Raw genomic sequence first — 19957 nt, 5'->3', positions numbered from 1 at the left:
ATGTGAAGACTGTAGACATGTCGTAATCTTAATAAATAGAAAAAGATTTTATTAGGAATACCAGAAATACGTATCTCCATGCAACTATCCATGCCGTATATACTATACACTAAATTTAAACAAAGTTTAAGTTTAGGTATATGCTTCGGGAAATCAGATATATAATATAGAATTGTATATAGAATTGTATAAATCAGATATATAATATACAATATTCAATATCTCCATGAATATGCTTCAGAGGTTCAGGAACTCCAATAATCGCGCCTGGCACTTCAGGAACACCTCTCCAACCTGGAACTCGCCCAGGACCGTCGTTTTACTGCTATGGAGCTGTCCCATACTCAACGCATGGATACCCTACAAAAACAGTTGCAGGAAGTTCTCACTGTTCTCCATTCTTCACCGTCTTTCATAGATCCAAATGCTGGAGTCTTAGGCTCTGGTCCTTCCCACTCATCCTCCAGCCACACAAATGAGCCTCACCGTCAACGCCAAATGAAATTAGACTTCATCAGATTTGCTTGCGGTGAACCTACTGATTGGTTATTTGCTATAGAACGTTATTTTTGTTTCTATAATATTCCTAACCATGAACATCTTCTGCTGGTTTCTTTCAACATGGATCCACCCGCCTCATCATGGTTTCATTCCTTAGATCAGGATGGTTTGATTCCAGATTGGACCTCCTTCATCATTGCCTTACATAGGCGTTTTGGCCCGACGAAATTTGAAGATCCAGCCGTGGCAATCGCTAAACTTCAGCAAACCGACACTGTTACTGAATACTATGTCGCGTTCGAACAGCTGTCCAGAAAAATTCCTGGATTATCCGTCACTGTTAAGAAGGGACTCTTCTTAGCAGGATTAAAATCAATAATTCGTTGTTCGGTTTTGGTCCACCGACCCCAAGACGTTCACGATGCCCTTGCTTATGCCAAAGTTTATGAGGAGAAGCTCAGTACTGAAAAATCACTGAAAACCTGGGTCCCACGCACCACCTCCCTTCCCAATCACCCTTTCCATCCACCTTCCCAACCGACTCAGCCCTCACCCTCGTTACCACCTGTTAAACATCTTATCCCTATGTCATCATTACCTATCCGCCACTTATCCCTAGCCGAACGACAAGCCCGACGAGAGAAAAACCTGTGTTATAATTGTGACAAAAATTCACAGCTGGGCATCGCTGTAAAGGGCGAGCCTCCCTTTTATATCTGGATGGTTCTGAGGACGACGATGGTACTATTCCACCGGATGGGGATCCTCCTCCATAGGAGGAATTAACACCAGAGAGTAGCCTGAATGCTTTGTTTGGTCAGAACTTCTAATTCATTCCGGCTTATGGGTATCGTCCTTGGTACAGTTGTCCAAATCTTAATTGATGGAGGTAGTACCCACAATTTCATTACACCGAGAATGGCCTCTTATCTTAACCTTGTTATGCATGCCATTTCTCCTTTTAATGTGCATGTTGGTAATGGTGATATCCTTACATGCTTAGCATCTTGTTCGGCCATTACTTTGCTTATGCAATCCAATTCATTTGTTGTTGACCTGTTTGTTTTAGACCTTAAGGGTGCAGATATTGTTTTGGGTGTCCAATGGTTAGCTACACTTGGACCCATTATTACTGACTATGCAGCATTGACTATGGCCTTCACACATTCAGGAAATCAGATATTATTACATGGCAACCACTTCATTGGGCCTACCCCTATTACCTCAGTCCAGTTACACAAGCTGATCACCCATGATTTTATTTCTTCTTGTGTCATGTGCCTAACGTCCACACCTTTTCCACCCCCCACAGCCTCAACTCACACCACTACATTAACCATACCATCGCCCTTATCCACTCTACTTCATGACTATTCTGATGTTTTTGCTGTACCCACCACTTTGCCACCAGATCGCCATCTTAACCACCACATTTCCCTAGCCCAAGATGCTAAACCCGTCCAGGTCAAACCTTACCGCTACCCACACTACCAGAAAAATGAGATTGAAAAAATGATTTCTGAAATGCTGGCATCGGGGTTAATTCGCCATAGCCAATCTGAATATAGCTCCCCAGTTCTCCTCGTCAAGAAAAAGGACGGTACATGGAGGTTTTGTGTGGACTACAGGGCCTTAAACGCTATTACTATTAAAGACAAGTTCCCTATCCCTACCATTGATGAGTTAATCGATGAGCTACATGGGGCCACTATTTTCTCCAGACTTGATCTCAGATCCGGCTTCCACCAGATCCGCATGCACTCTCCTGATATACATAAAACAGCCTTTCGAACACATCATGGTCACTACGAGTTCTTAGTAATGCCCTTTGGCTTAAGCAATGCCTCCTCTACCTTCCAAGCTACTATGAATCAGGTTTTTTCAGCTTAGTTGCGTAAGTTCGTTGTGGTGTTCTTTGATGATATCCTAGTCTATAGCCCATCAGCTTCTCTCCATTGGGATGACCTCACAACAATTTTGGCTACTCTAAGGGCTCATTCTTTATATGCTAAACTCTTTAAATGCCTGTTTGCTCAGCCTTCTATCAATTTTTTGGGCCACATTATTTCGGGTTCAGGTGTACAACCAAACCCAAGAAACTGCAAGCGATTTCAGATTGGCCCACTCCTTCTACAGTTACACAACTCAGGGCATTTTTGGGCTTATCAAGCTATTATAGAAAGTTTATCCACCACTATGCCTCCATTGCTGCCCCCCTGACCGATCTCCTCTCTAAGTTCGGTTTTCATTGGAATTTCAAAGTTGATTGTGCTTTTAGGGACCTAAAGTTACTATTAACTTCTGCCCCCATTTTGGGCCTCCCTAATTTCACTCAACCCTTTGTGGTGGAAACAGACGCTTCAGGTGTGGGCATTGGAGCTGTACTACTCCAAAATGATAAACCACTGGCTTTTTACAGCCGCAAGTTAGCCCTCATGATGCAGGGTAAGTCAACGTATGCTCGCGAAATGCTTGCAATTACAACGGCGGTTTCTAAGTGGCGTCAATATTTGTTAGGTTCGCCCTTTGTGATTCACACAGATCACAAGAGCCTCAACAATTGATGCAACAAGTTATACAGACCCCTGAGCAACAACAGTTCCTCTCTAAGTTGTTGGGGGTACGATTATACTATTGTCTATAAATTCGGCAAAGCTAACATAGTTGCCGACGGATTGTCCAGACAAATAGACGGCATTCTTGACACCCAGGTCCCTTACTTAGCGGCCATCACTGGCCCAAGGTTAAACTTCACTACAGTGTTAAAGTCCGAATTAGTTACAGACCCCTACACTACCAACATCATACAAGAATTACAGCAAGATCTGAGCCTATGGCCAGATTGGCAGTACAAAAATCACTTGCTATTCTACAAACCTCGCATCTATTTGCCCTTTGCCTCTGCCATAATTCCTCATCTGCTTCACGAAGTCCATAATGCCAAGTAAGGAGGTCACTCGGGTGTTAAGGCCACTGTCCATCGCCTGAACTGCAATTTTACCTGGAAGGGAATGCACAAAACTGTCAAAGATTACATCTCCAAATATGAGATCTGTCAAAAACTCAAACCATCTACCTATGCCCTGTTTGGACTCCTCCAACCCTTGCCCACCCCAGATTCCCTATGGACAGATATCACTATGGACTTTATAACCCACTTACCCATGTCATCTGGTTCTAGCTCCATACTCGTCGTCGTCGACAGGTTTTCAAAGGCAGCTCACTTCATTCCCCTTCCAGCCCATCACTCGGCCTCCAAAGTAGCCTCGGCTTTTTGGGATAGTGTTGGTAAGCTGCATGGCCTTCCCCACTCTATTGTCTCTTACAGGGACCCCGTCTTCCTCAGTGATTTCTGGAAAAACCTCTTTCGGCTGCAAGGAACAACACTAAAATTTAGTTCTTCATACCATCCACAGACGGACGGGCAAACCGAAAGAGTTAACAGGTGCTTAGAATCTTACCTCAGGGCTTTCGCGCATTCACACCCTCATACATGGTCGCGCTTCCTCAGTTGGGCCGAATACCACTATAACACCAGCTATCACCATTCCACGGGTTTCTCTCCATACGAGGTTATGTACGACAAGCTCCCATCGGACTTAGTAACATATTGTCTGGGCTCTTCCCCTAATGAGGTCGTCGGTTCTACCCTGGCAGCTCGACACACAATATCGCAAACATTAAAAGAAAATCTCAAGAAATCCCAGCAAATAATGACAAAAACTTGTTGGGTGGTTTGCTGATGGTGGAAAAAATAAGTTCTTATAGGAGACGTTCCTCTGTTCTTGCAGAACACAGATTCGTCCCTTAGTTCCAATCCATGTGCGCAAGTGCACGCATCAAGTAATAAAGGGAGTATTAATGCCCAAATTATCGTTCCCACGAGGATAGAGTGCTAATTATTGTTTTATCACTGCTTATAAAGAGTGAAAATGAGAAGAAGTTAGTAAATGAATTGTCGGGTCAAACGTTCCCTACTGTCTTGACAACGTTCCTCAGGAACAGTAGGTTCAATCTGATGACAAACAGTTGCTCGCTGCGTTATGTATGTGATCCTTCCTGTTTAGAAGAAGGTGAGATAACAATCATTGGAGTTTTTACAAGTACTAAATAAAATAAAATAACACTACTAAAACAGAAATAATTATAATCAAGAGACAACAGGGTGGTGGTTAAAACAGTTTAACAGAAGGAACGGATTCACTGCTTCACTCTTAAAGGGGTTGTTTTCTCTGCTCAAGACTTAACACCTTTTGGCTTTGTCCCAGTTTCTTTGCCTGCCAGCTCTGATTCCTCAGCTCATGGTCTAGATGGCTCACAATTTTCCATATTCCTATGGCTCCCTTGACTCCAATAGGTACTTAGTTCAGAACCTTAAAATGGACGAGTTGGCCCCTTATTCCTAAGGTGACCAGTAGCGTTTTTGCCATGACATCTACCTTCCCCCAATGGCTAAGCTGTCTGAAATCCCTTCCTTATGGAAGTTCATTTCTCAGTATGTACCCAATTTCCATTGGCGCACAATGAATATAGCTTACTTAGCCAAAGAAATACAAAAAGCTTCGGTCAAGAGTTTTGAAAACAGTTCTATAAGAGTTTCACAGTTTACCCGTTCCACAGATAGTTCAGCTCATGGTTGATAGCTTAAAAATAATTATTCTCAACTGAGATCACATAGACCCGAGATTCAGTCAAGAGATAACGATTGGAACGAAGAGAAAAACACTTATATTAATTTAAAAGACAGTTTACAAAAAGAAACAGAAAATGGAGAAAGATGGGTATTTGCTCGTGAGGAGTCTTGATGGTTGTTTACAGAGAAGAGAAAAGGGGTTGTCACTTAACTATAGTTACAACTTAAAATTAAACTAAGTTACTGACTACTACTACTACTACTAGGTGATCTTCTTCCTTCTGGACTTTAATCCTTCCAGAATCCGATGATATTTTTGTATGAGGGTGGTCCTATTTATAGATGGAAGGAGAGTGGCAAGCTTGTAAATCCTTTGGAGAAAGTTGCTTGAATGAGGGGACGGGACGGTGGCAGCAGAGTATGGAAGCTGCGCAATTTGCTGGATGGAACAAGGTTTGGTGATGATTAGCCGTAGTTTGCAGGCCTTCCCATGTTTTGCTTCTGTTTTTAGCCAATGAGAACTCTTGATTCCTTGCTCTTCACGTTTCCAGCTGCTCAGTTGGTGCACCGCTTTGCTTTTTAGAAGTCTTTAACCCTACGTCACCTGCAAAGTGTACAGAGGCATTAAATGAATGGAGCAGGTGCATTAAACGCGTCTCAGTCTGTTCCCCTTTTAATATATTTTAAAGGAATACGTTACCATCCGTTCCCCCACTGTGTTTTTGTCACAAATGTGTAAAATAAGTGATTTTCATGCTGAAGTTGCTCATCAGATGAGGGAACGTATGGTATTTTGCCATCAAAATGGGCTTAGATGGGACGAATTTATGTCCCATCAAAGGCCCAAGCCGACAAGAAACGTAAAGATTGGAGCTTTACCATCGGAGATCTGGTCTTGCTTCGCCTGCAACCATATTGTCAAGTTTCTGTTCACCGTCGCTCCTCCGAAAAGCTGAGCTTGCGATATTACGTCCCCTTTGAAGTCTTGCAAAGGATAGGTGAGGTTGCATACTATAACACCTTGTAAATCTAAATATGAAATTATATGCTATATTGTGGGTTAAAAGGGAAGGATTAGTGAAAATCCGGAAATTAAGGCCAAACTGTGTGAAAATGGCAAAACGGTAAATTACCAAACACGTAACCCGGGGCATGAAAAATTGAGTAGGAGATCTCAAATGATAAAAATAATGCCGAAAATTGATTCAGGATGAAAAATCGAGGGGATAGGCAAGTTTTAAAAAATTTGATGAATATTGATTTTCCCGGTGTAAAAATACTGCGATATAATTGTACCGATAAGCGTGAAATTTTTATCAATATTTTTAGGAAACAAAAAAATGCCATTAACCAGAAAAATAAGTAGATTATGAATTTATAGTTGGAATTGATGATTGGATTAAAGTTAAATCGCGTGTAGGACCCGCTCCACTTAAGTTCCTTTCCCTCCCCTCACAATCACACGACCTCTCTCTCTCTCTTCCCCTCTTCTTCACGTTGCAGCCCTCCTCTCCCCCATTGATGAACCTTCACTTCCTCTCTTCTCAACTCATCACTTTCTCCACCAAATCCATTGAGATTTGTGTTGAAATTCATTGAAAAACCCATCCTAAAGCCATTGGTAATATTCCCAAGCCTTGAAATCGCCTCTTGGAGGAGTATTTGGCCGAGGTCAGTTTCAAAAATTTGGGGAAAATGGTGTTCATGGAGGCATTGGACCTCTCATTGCTTCGATAAGCCTTGAAGGAGTGTCAAGCTTTGATTGTGAGTATATTTGCATCATTTTTACGGTTGATTTTGTAGATCAAAAAGTATGAACCCTAAGTCTTTAATTGTTGATATGTGATGATAGGGAACTCAAATGGAAAAATTGTATTAGAGGATAATGTCTTAGAATGACGTGTTTGAGCTAGAAATGCCATGAAAATTTTAGGTGAAAATGATGATTTATAACTTAGAAAAAATTGAAGTGTCATGAAATTGGGAATTTGAGTTGTGTGAGAATGGTGTGGTGAGTTGTTGTAGAATGTGGTATAATATGATCATGTGATGAGTATGAGTGTTGAATTGGTAAATGAGATGGATTGATGAAGATGATTGTGGAAATTGGAATTTAAGGATGTTGGTCATTAGGCTTAGTGGCTATGAGTAATTATGATATATGGATTGATGGATTGTGTGTGAATTGCTTGTTGATCATGGTGTGGATCAATGTAGGGTGCCTCACACAGAAGTGATTGTGGAAGATTGACTTGGAGCGTACGTGTTGGAACAAGACTCTCGGAGTTGAGGTAAACCTTTGGAACTTGGGTTTAGTCCCTTGTATGCTCCACCACACCTAGTGGAAGGTTGTGGTTGGATTTTGTGTCTTTGAACATTGTGTGAATATGTATGTTCATGCATTATTGCTTGATTGTGTGACATGCTTGGAGCATGTTGTGTGTGAATTGTTTGATCTCTGGCCAGTAGATGTGTGTTGGTTTGGACTTCCGCTGGAGATATCCTTTGGGGATTCCGGTCGGGTTGTTGCTGTGGGGCTGACTCTGGGAGCGGTACCAGGATGATCCAAACGTGGGACTTCCGCTGGATAGGGCTCATGAGGAGTTCCATTTGGGTTTTTCCAGGGGGTCGTCTCAACCATGGGAGAGGCACCAGGAAGATTCCAGGAGTTATATGATGGGGTCCTTGAACGGAATCCTGATGTGGATGTTCTTGGATTTGTCCCGAGTTGTTTGTGATATTGTATGCCATGCATTTCATACTATGTTATTTGTTGCACATTGAGTGAGCGATGGGATGGAGTGATCCTCTAGTACCCTTGGTTTACTGAGATATATTTGTATATCTCACCCCGCATTTGGGGATATCATTTCAGGTTAAGTTGAGCCTGGAGGAGTGGAGCATGAGGTGCATATGGAGGGCATAACATGTTAAAGGATTTTATCGAATACACCTAGTATAGTGTTTAATACTTTGGATTTAGGTTATGAGCTTGTGCATGTTGATATTGCCATGCTTTTGTATATTCATGACTATATGTAAGTCTTTCAAAAAATGGATGTATAACTATGCCTTGGATTTATATGTATATTCTGTGTGAGTATGAGATTTGTCCATAGCCACCTATGATGTATTTGAAGCATGTATAATATGAAGGAAGGGCTTTAGGCTTATTATAGAATTGATTATAGGTACGATTAACAAATGCATGTAATTGAACTTGATGGTTGAAACATAATAAGTATTGTATATGTAAGATAAACTGTGATGGGTTGTAAGTGCCCCAAGGCATTGTTGGTCCTTGTGTGTGCCACCCATGTGATTTTATGCACCTTGAGGTATTAGGATTTGTTGGCAAAATTGGGGATTTTTGTAAAAACAAAGAGAACTCTGGCAAATTTTCGGGAACTGTTGGAAATACAAATAGAGTGCTGGCCAATTTTCGTCTCCCATATGAAGGAATCGGACCCCTTGACCTTCTTGGAAGTTAGAGATCTTTCTATTAGCTTTCCAGTGAGACCAAGATTGTGTAAATTGGAGTTGTATAACTCAAGTTATGGGCAGAACACCATAGAAAGGTCAGATTTTATGTTTTAGGCATACAACCCCTGTACCTTGACGCTGTTGGCGCCAATCTGGCGTTGTGGGCGCCGTTGTCACTGTCTGCTGGCGCTGTCAGCGCGGGGGTCCTGCTGTTTCAGCACCTATTTTCTTTGAAATGTTATAATTTGGGCTACGGTACTCCGAATTGAGCGCGGTTCGAAGCCACGTGAAGCTAAAGAGAAAATCTATAACATACTAAGAAAGGAGAAGCATTTTATAGGTTTAAGATTGTCGGAGTAAATAAAATGGTTAAGACATTTAGTGTTAAAAATGGATAGAACGAGTTTTAAGCTTTGTTGGTTTATGGGAACCACTCAGCAACCTTTAAACAAAAAAAGTGTATGGTATTAGGCTCTGGTATTAATGATTCCGCATAAAGTGTTGGGTTATGATCACAGTTATTTTAATGGTGTAAACGATGTTAAAAAGGAAAAAGTTTTCCCGTAAATTCAAATAACTTATGTGATTGTAACTGCGCTTAATATCATATTCAATGTTAAAAATACCGGTGTACAATGGGTTGTTACACATACCGCCTCAAGCTTCCACCTTCTTTACGGATCTATGATGTTTTCCACGTGTCCCTGCTTCGTCCTTTCAAACCAGGTCACCACTAACAAATCCACCAACTTCTGGACACACCAGCAGCATCTCCTCTCGCTCTGACACCGTGCGGAGTGATAGCTACACGATCCATCTAGCGAAGGGGTACCTTGACACCACAAGTCCTTATGCAGTGGCTCAGACTACCACCAGAGGACTCGACCTGGGAGGACCAGGCGACCTTGCTCCACGGGAACCCGCGTTGGGCACCCAACGTCCACGCACTCGACCATGACCAACGTGCTTGTGATGGAAGACCAGCCAATACCGAAGACAACAATGGACACAGGAGTCCTGTGACTCGGAGACTACAAGATAGAGAAGAAACGTTTGTGGCTACGACTATCCAAGGGACTGATCTTAGTGGGTCTCAAAAGCCACCTACTCCACTTATTGCATGCCAGCCTACTTCCACTTCCCAATTTCTTCCAACGGTTGCTTCCACTCCGATCAACCTAACGCATTCTCCATCATTGGATTCCACCGTCCATCGTTTAATGCATCCACCAACCAACCCAGCTGCTGCTCCACGAGTGGTCCACGTTGGCTCCAAACACACCAGCCTCGAGGACGAGTCTGCTCTTGCAGATGAGGAACTTGTTACGGACTCCAACGTTACAATGGGAATAGGGCTAAGAGATAGGTCACATTTATTGCAGCCCCAGAAGCTTGCTGATTACATAGTGGGCTAGGAATTCCTTAAGCCCGTTTAATGCTTTACTTTCAGTATTGTTAAGAATATATTTTCAGTATTGTTAAGGCCCATCTGGTGCCACTTTACAATTGTGACTATTATAGGTCACGAGGAATGAATGAATGAGTACGTTTGAAGTGAATATTCTCTCTCTTCCTCTCTCCCGTCCCTTACCCTCATCTCCTTTCTCTCCTTCTTAGATCTCTCAGAGGTTACAATATATGCTTCAGAGGGGGAAAAAATCAGATATATAATATAGAATTGTATAATGATTCCAGTATGTGTAATGCATTTTATGTTTTTTCGAAGTTCAGTTAAAGTTGGTGTGGTGCATGGTTTCATCATTAATCCGAATACTCACATCAGTTATAACAAAAAAATTATGTCATTTTAATTTGTTTCACCGTATGAAATTGTCCATATTTAAATATTTTATCAAATTTGAATTGTTTATATAATATTTGGATATAGATTCAAGTGGATGTAATTTTGTAAATTATTATTTAAGTTTGAAATTTGGATATAGATGAAATTCCCACCAAATCCGTCTCATTTATATATTCCTACTGGCCACACATCTATGGGTTTTTTGAGAGGAGTAAATCTGACATTAAGCAGGCCAGTAAATATTGTGGCAGTGGATATATCTTAGGGATATGCATGAGTCGAACCGAAACGGATATTTTTAAAAGTCGAACCGAATTGATTTAAATAGTTCAGTTCAGAAGTGGTTCGGTTCGGAAGTGGTTCGGTTCGATTGGAAACGGTTCGGTTCGGTTCGAAACCGGTTCGAGTCGACCCTCTTTTGAAAAGAAAAATAAAATTTTTAAAAATAAAGTTATAAAAATCAACTTGATTCGGTTTGAAAACGGTTCGGTTCGGTTCGGAAACGGTTCGATTCAAAATGGTTCGGTTCTTAAACTGGTTCTAAAAATTGGTTCGGTTCATGAACTAGTTTTTAAAAACAAGTTATTTTAAGGGCGATTCGGTTCGGTTCGTGATTCAATTTAATTTTTCAGTTATTTTCCACACCCCTAATCTTATATGCCACCTTACATAAAAATCTATTTATGGATTTTAAGGATATATGATACACAGATTCACTTGGCATGTTAACAAACTTTATAATATTTATTAAAAAAATAAAGCTGTAAGAATCATAGAAAAAAGCTGATAAACAGATTATTACTGCCAATGGCAAAAAACACGCTGTCTTGAATTAACAATAAATAAATAACTCTTGGTGATAAATAGATGTAGAGAGATGTATAAAAAAAAAAATAGATGCAGAGAATAACAGCTCTACCATGATCAGCTTATAGTAGGAGTTTTTTTTTTTTTAAACTACATGTATTATTCACGAGAGGCAGTTCTATTTGAGCCGTGAACATTTACATCATGATGGAGCTAACTCTTCCAAATAAAATTGTTTGCATTTAGAAAAATTTGAATTTAAAATTTTACTTAAGCGAAATCAAACATATACCATTTGAAGGGGTTTAGTAATGTACCTTCCTAATTCTTGTTAGAGATATATAAAATCATTAATATAGTATCACCCAATAACTTCAACTTTTGGGTTAAAATGGTTGTTTATATAATATCAAAGCTTCATGTCATGAGGTCAATTCTCACCACCCAATTTAATTAATAAATAATTAAATTTTGTGAAGTTTCTTAACACAAATAGATGAGTATGTACATCCAATCGCTTAAGTTTTTTGATTGAAATGGTTCTTTACACTTCTTGTAGCTTTCTTTTCGTTACTTCAAAAAAGGTTAAAAAAACTAAGTGGGTTTCACACTTATTGGCAAGCAGGATCTCAGATGTCATTTTCGAATTCTACCGTGAGATGTTTAATTTTGTTTATTTTTATTATTATTATTCTCCCCGTACCGTGCTATTTTTTTCTTCCAAAATTCGTTGGGATGAACTTGTTCTGGCTTTACAATCGGCTAGTGCCATACCCATGGCCATGGTTTAACGTTAAATCAGCTGAGATTAACTTGTTTTGTGTTTGTATGTCCTTTAAAAGCTAATCGTCCTATGGAAAAAAAAAATCTTAATTTAGAGGTAGGTATGCGCAACATTTTGATAATAAATGTATAAGATTAATGTTGAGATATTCAAATGCGATGTAGTCTCATATTAATTGGTAATGGATAGATTAAGTGAAGTTCATATAAGTACGAGAATCTATAAAATTAAAATCGATTTCATGTGGCTCGTTTAACTTAATTCATTGATAGTTGTCCAAATATTTAACTAGAAGTTAGTTGAGTACTTTAGCCCTAACAATGGAGGTGTTTAGTAGAGGAGATATTTTTTTTATCGGGAAAACATAATTAATGAAAAAATGATAGGAAAGTAAGTTTGATGAAAAGTTTAAAAAAAGGTGTTTAGTTCACTGAAATATTACTGAAAAAATTTATTTAAATTTGCAAAGTCTATTTTTGGTTAAATGTAAAATAGTGATGGGAAAATAGGTTGAATTGACCAAAACACCTCCGTCATTAAATTTTTTTAAAAGAACTACTGCATACAAGTGAGGTCATTTCGGTCCACAACTTGGTGCCCCTTTTTTCACTTCCTCATCTATCCTAAAATGTCACATCTGAAGTGGCATTTTGGAATAGTTAATTTCACCAAAAAAGCAACACAAAACTCGTTTCCTAGGCTTCCTATTTACCAGCTTTTTTTTTTCAAACATGATCTTTTTCAATTGTCACCCACACTTTTCCATCAAACTCAAATAAAAATCTATACCAAACACAGCCTTAAGTGAACACACATTTTGCATAGGTTACCAAAAGGGTCAACTTAAAACCAACCCATTAATTCACATGTCAGTTACTTGGCGTTTATCATCTTTTTAAGCATTTTAAATAAATTATTTAGATTTTTAGACATTATTTTAACCTTTGAAGTTATTTGAGCTCAAGAATTTTATTATTATTATTGAGTAAGAAAACAAGTTTTAAAAAATTGATAAAAACAAGTTTTAAAACAAGTTTTATTATTATTTTAACAAGGATAAATTGATAAAAAATTTCACGCTTCTTCTTTACTTGCCCGGGCAGCAAATTTTTTCATATAACGTATGGAATTTTTCACACGGTGGACGTACAACTTTTTTGTAACAAAACTAAATTCCGGGCAAGTTTGTGTGTCTGGAAAGTTGGTGATTGTTAGTTACCAAACGCAGCATTTGTAATAGTACTACCATCATTTCCCGGGAACCAAAATATATTCCACGTACCAAACGTGACCTAAAGACTTAAGAATGGGCGATGTACGTGCAAGGACTTCAATACTCAAATTAACAAGATTGTGAGTGAGTGGAGTCAATGATAGAGTCAGAAAATTTTATGAGAGGGGGTGATAAATTCAAAATTCATACTAACTTAAGTGGGACAGCACTGCAATAGGTCAATATATAGTCAGATTTGAAGAACTCTCCAAATTTTCTTTATACATGAGAAATAATATAGATGAAGGGGAGCGAATTTATATTACATTATATTTCAAGTTTGAATATAGTTTCAGATAAATGTTTAGTGAACTTGAGGGCGCGACAATCCTTTTTAGCCTCTCCATGACTCCTCCACTGAATGGAGTGGAAGTAATTATATATCATTACCGAGAGCTAGTATAGAAGTGATACTAGCCGAGAAGAGTTTCATTTACAAGTGATAAGGTACACCATGTTCCTTTCCTCCAATTTCTTATTGTTGCAAATGATTATTTGTTTTATGTTCTAACATGACAATTTAACATTTTTTGTCTTATCGATTTCTGCATATTGTACTTGAATTTCATTACTCAAATTATAAATACCCTTTATTCTGCATATTTGATTGTAGCCATTATCTGTTATCTCCAGTTATGCACGTGATAGGCTTCAAAAATATTAATTATTTTCTTATCTAGAAAAAATTACCAAAAAAGTGAACTCCCACTAAAAATATGAACAATGATTGCATGAAATGTGATTATTGCCTACATAAATGTGATACAAATGTTTTCCTTCATGAGTTTGTTTTTTTGGTAATTTTCCCTTCCAGGTTTTGAATTTGATGGATTTTAATTTTCTTACTCCGAACTTTTTTACACCAAAACAAACATGTTCCATGAACATCCCTAATGTACTCAGCCACTAGTTTTTTACTTCATTTTAAAGAAAGTGAATTTCCATACTACAAAAAATAATACTGAAAACACTGACAGACTAAAATAAACACACAAAACATAGCAATTAGTAGGTTTTATAGTTAATTAATTTAAGATAAGAGAGTTTTAAATTACATCAAAATTCTAAACTGTTTCGTAGCATTGAACTAATTTGCTTGTTGACAACATTGAATGTGATTATCCAAAACCAGAGAAAATGACATGGATGAGCTCCAAAAGGGTGGAAAACTTAGTAATTCCTCATTTCCTTTGCACGCTTCTGAGAATTCCGACCTTTAATCTTCCACTTTTCATTCCCAGCTGGTCGATTCTATTCTTCAATTTCTCAAACCTTCCGCTTCCTAAAAATGTTGATAAACAAGGAGGGAACGTAAAGGAACAAGCATGCTACTTTAGCTAATTGTACGGTGCTTTTTTACCAAACAACATAACCTAACAAAGTGGTTGAGTAACTTAAAATGGCTTATCAGTTCCACCTTCAATATTCCAACTTCCAACCCACAAGTGGGGTACTAAATACCGATATACCATACCGTTTCGTGCTTGTTTTCACATCATATATTTAGTAGCAGAATTTCAGGAAAAACAAGGACAATAAATACCATTTCCCCTTAAAATGTGTTTTGATTTGATTTGAATGTTATTTGGTTAAAGATTTAACCATTTCTGGCATTCATTCTCTAAGGTCATCACATCCAAGCTGACTAGGACATGCATATATAAAATGAATGAATAACGTGCTAATTTAAACTTGACCAGGCACCTATGCCTTCTACTGCCAATCTTACCTGTAAGCTGCAAGGTTTTGATCAGAAAGCATATCTGCAAGCGATACTTTTCTCTCCATCTTTGTTAATATGCCTGAGAAGAAGTCCAAAGGAGAATCTACAATTGTTCCCACCTGAGTATTTTCAAATGATCCCCAAAAATTAGACCTGTTGAACAGAAATTGAATTTTGATGGAACAAGTAACAACCCTGAACTTGCCTGAAAATACTTGGGAAATGTCTTTGATTTTGAATCACCCTTCTTGTAGTGACGCTTGGGATCAATGGCACCCCTCAACTGTAACCATCAATATATATACATATCAAAGTGTAAGGATTCTACTTCCCAGAAATGAAAGCATAAGGAATGGTGTATGAAACAAAATTAGATATCTTGACACAAGTTGATAGATACATTGAAATCTGTGTTGTTAGCAAATACTATATAAATGTCTAGAAAGATTTATTTATTTTTAATTCTATTAATATGAACTTTGGTCTCAACATTTCCCATTGCACTCTCAATGTGCATATCCATGGCCTAAAGGTTTAACATGCCACTATATAGAATAGTTTACATCATTATAGTTTATTTCACCACATCAGGAAAGTCTCCGGAAGTCTTCTAAGGTTAACTAAAAAATATTCTAAACCAACATATAAATTCAGTTCATCAGATAAACAACAGTCATTACTCACTACAGATCAGAGCTAATAATTATTTATTTGTTGAAGCAAAAGCCCAAAGTGAGCAGCTGTCTATCTACCAATCATTGAAAACCCTAATTCTACCAACAGGAAGCGTGACACCTGGACTATGAGAAAGGGGCTGGCTTGTAAGGAAACAACAACCCATAAGAATTATGAAAAGACTTAAATTGATAAGAGGCATTAATAAGAGATTTTCATTCTTCAAAAAAATGCTCTTCTCAATCCTTCTGTGACTATAATACCATATCTCTTGAAGAAATCAGCATCACCTACTTGTCTTTCATTCTTTCTTATCATTTTGGATGCAAGTGTGTGCATGTCTAATGCTTGTCAGCTCAATCTAAGCAAAATTCACAGGAGATCATATTGGGCAATGAAATGAGCATATTTGATATGGTCTGAAACATTAGAGGTCCTCAACCGTTAAAAATATTTACCAGAAAGATCATATCAACTTCACCAGAAGATAATGTTACATCACCTACTTGTACTCTTGAAGTACAGATTATACAAGTTGAAGCTTATGGATATTGATCAATGACACAAGAATGAAGCTCAAAGGAATTTCATGATCAGTATGAGTAAGAACAAGTAATGAATGAATTTGATTCAATGAGAATAATCAATAATGATTACAAAATCAATGGAACAGTAATTCTTGGCTTTCTGAATCGCAATAAATGAGTTTATATAGGTGTTGGCACGAAACTAGTCGTTTATAGCCATTAGAATGCTTACTGCCTAGTAAGTATTCGAATACTTTTCTTAAGGTATTCAAATACTTTGTTCACAGCATAAGTATTCGAATACAGTAAAGAAAGTATTCGAATACTTTCTTGACAGAATAAATAATGCAGTTTTTTGAATTGTAAAACATTCCTACTAGCCTCTAATCACTTTTAATGTAATTCCCTGACTTGTAAAAAATATTTTGAGGTTACAAAATATGTCAAGGGCCTTTTTCATAAATATTAAAGCTTTCAAGTGATTGGTGTCATAGATAATGCATGCATAGAGTTAAATATCCTTTGAGCTCATTTATGCATCATTAATCAATTACCTTTACATATAGATCTAAGCTTTCAAGGATATGCTGCGATCTTGATCATGTGTGTTGAATGATTTGCTCTTATTGTCTTGTTGTTGAATTGCTTCCTTTGACTTTTGATTGTTGTAGGTTGTATTATCTTTGACGTCGCTTCTAAGCTTGTTTGTTGTCATCAAAACTCTTGTATAAATAAACTCTTCATTTTAAGTGCATTGGTTTCACAGTAACAATACCATTTATGGTTAGATAGTCATTCCCATTTACTTGAATCACATTTAAAAGTTAAAACTTCTATCAAATGATGAGATAATATGTTTGGCTTCTTCTCATCACAATTACCTTCAAACAAATTCAAATTAATTTTCACATTTTTATAAAACTAAGTATCAAAAAGTAATTTGCTTCCTCACTCTATAATTTGTTTTCTACTTGCAAACCTAGTTCAAACTTCAAAATTAGTTTTCATTAATTCCCACTTTATTTCTTTTAAACTATCACTTCATTACTTAGAAGAGCATCTTATGTACGAGTTATCCAATAAGCAAAGAACAGTCTCGCAACAATTGCCGCAATCTTATTCGAGTTTGATAAATATTTGTTGTCATGTTAATCAAAGGTCATATGATCCACATACTATACAATGAAGAAATGTTATAATTTCTATTCCAATAGAAATTCCCGTCTACTTGAATTACATTTAAACGATAAAATTAAATAATATGATAATATATGTCTGCCTTATTCTCATCACAATTACCTTAAACAAATTCAAATTAATATTAACATTTAATGTAAAAGTAATGGACCACAAAACTTCCCAAGTTTTTCTCCCTTTTATAAAACTAAGGATCAATAACTAATTAGTTTTGTCACTCTACAATTTGTTTTCTATTTACACACCTAGTTCAAACTTCAAAACTAGTTTTCACTTCTATAATTTCACTTCCAATCCTCCTTTATTTCTTATAGACTCTCACTTCATTACTTAGAAGAACATCCTAAGTAGGAGTGGTTATTCAATAGGCAAAGAAAAATTTAGTAACAATTACATCGCTATTGTCCGAGCTTAATAAATATTTGTATTCATGTGAGTCAAAAGTCATATGATCCACACATTATAATTTCTATTCAAATATGTGTTCTTGTTTCCTCGAATCATATTTGGAAGTTAATGATAATACGCTTGGTTTCTTCTGATCACAATTTAGTTTGAAACAAATTCAAATTAATTTTAACATTTCGTGTGATAATATCACAGGAACTTTTGAAGTATTTTTATCTTTTATAAAATTAAATATCAATATATAATTTACTTTGGCTATTTGATCATTTTACCCCTCATTAATTAATTAATAACTATTTTGCCCCTGATTCGAAACTATCTACCAATCTGCCCATCTTTAATCGACTCCCTTGCATTTTTAATCGACTAAATGGTTGTTGGGAGATTTAATCGACTAAATCTCCCTACTTAATCGATTAAAAAAACATACTGACTTGTTTTCCTTTGTTGTCTGTTGAGAGATTTAGTCGACTAAATAGGGAGATTTAGTCGATTAAATCTCCCAACAGCCATTTTGCCTGTTGTGGCCATTTAGTCGATTAAAAATGCAAGGTAGTCGATTAAAGATGGGCAGATTGGTAGATAGTTTCGAATCAGGAGCAAAATGATTATTAATTAATTAATAAGGGACAAAAGGGTGAAAAAGCCAATTTACTTTCCCACTCTACAAATTATTTTTGGGAAAACTTCATAAATCTCCAGTAAGTTTCCTTAGAATCACTTACTTCCTCTCAAAAATTTTAATCATTTACACCTCTAGTTAAAGTTTCATTATCACTTACTCTCCCTACCTCGATTTTTCATCCAAAATTAAAGTTAAACTTTTTTAAAATACCAAAACTACCCTTAAAACAAAAAAAAATAGAGAAGAAGCTAACATTGGGTGTTTGTATAAAAGATTTTCAACCTACAGATGTGGAAGTGTCGGAATTTGTTTTCACTCAAAAAAGTTCATTCCATTAACTATTATCCAACCTACACATGTGATGCTAACATTGTGGGTGGTTTTGAAGTTTTTTCTTTTTCGCAGCCACAAAACATCAAGGCTTCCTCTAAGTTGTTGTTTTTTCTTTTATTTTAGGAAAAACTTCATTTTTGCCCATTGTGATTTTGTAATTTAATATTTGACCCTCCTGTGATTTTAAATTTATCACTTAGATCCATTGTGCTTAAATAGTTTATCATTTAACCTCTCGTGGTTTAAAACTTTCACTTATCACCTTTGATTAGAAAAAATTTCACTTAGACTCCTTGTGGTTACAAATATAAAAAATTTAAAAAATAAATATTTAAAATAAATGTTCTTTCTTTTTTATTTTATATCCTCATCTAATGCATTTAGGGTTTAAGAAATAAAAATAAATTTTTAAAAAATTGACTTATTTTTATCAAGAAAATAAATTCAAATCAAATATTATTTTATTTTATCTACTTTTTACCCGATATCGTTATAAAATTATCTAAAAAAAATAAATATCTTATTTTGATAATACATATTTAATTTATCTTAAATAATATTTTTTAATTTCAAATATATATTTGAAATTAAGATAATTTATAAATTAATTTCAGAATAAATAACTTGAAATATTTTTTAAACCATAAATTCATTACATGAGGATATAAAATTACAAAGAGAGAAACTTTATTTTAAAAATTTATTTTTTAAAATATTTATTTTTTAAACCATAAGGTGTCTAAGTAAAATTTTTTGTAACCACAATGGGTCTAAGTGAAAATTTGAAACTATAGAGGTTTACAGAACAAAATATCTCAACACAGTGGATCTAACTGATAAGTTTAAACCACAGAGGTCAAATAATAACTCACAAAACTACTGAAAATGAAGTTTTTCTTTTATTTTAAAGGTATTTTTCAAATAAAAATAACTCTGTTAACTTTATTTTTTAAGTTTTTCCATTATTTTTTACTTGCACACCTAGTTCAAGCTTTAACAATTATTCTTTTAGAAAAGTAAATTACTTTTCAATCCTCCCCGTTAGACTCTCTCTTCAATACTTATCAGAATATTTATTAGGAATTGCAAACTAATAGGAAAACTACTCCCGCACAACAATGGCTAATCCTTATTTAAGTAAAGATTTCTTTCTTTTTCTTTTTGGTAAAAAAGTAAAGATTTCT

The 19957-nt window shown here is 36.4% G+C and overlaps 1 protein-coding gene across 1 annotated transcript; it reads left to right on the top strand.

Moving 5' to 3' along the window:
* The first annotated feature begins 327 nt into the window (after positions 1-327).
* Positions 328-1277, top strand: LOC133284719 (uncharacterized). The gene is made up of 2 exons (XM_061481792.1): positions 328-961; positions 1180-1277. The coding sequence occupies exons 1-2, from the start codon at positions 328-330 to the stop codon at positions 1275-1277; spliced, it is 732 nt and encodes a 243-aa protein (XP_061337776.1).
* The last annotated feature ends 18680 nt before the right edge of the window (positions 1278-19957 follow it).

Source organism: Gastrolobium bilobum, unplaced genomic scaffold (assembly GCF_033153095.1).
Source record: "Gastrolobium bilobum isolate Gb01-03AN ecotype WA unplaced genomic scaffold, APGP_CSIRO_Gbil_v1 utg7436, whole genome shotgun sequence".
NCBI classification, from domain to species: Eukaryota; Viridiplantae; Streptophyta; class Magnoliopsida; order Fabales; family Fabaceae; genus Gastrolobium; species Gastrolobium bilobum.
This window is presented reverse-complemented; position numbering and strand designations above follow the sequence as displayed.

Bases quoted from the DNA above. Each gene is read 5' to 3' on its own strand.
- LOC133284719 (XM_061481792.1), top strand. From the start codon at position 328: ATGGAGCTGTCCCATACTCAACGCATGGATACCCTACAAAAACAGTTG. The intron at 962-1,179 runs GTACTGAAAAAT...AAAAATTCACAG, and splicing joins AGTTTATGAGGAGAAGCTCA to CTGGGCATCGCTGTAAAGGG.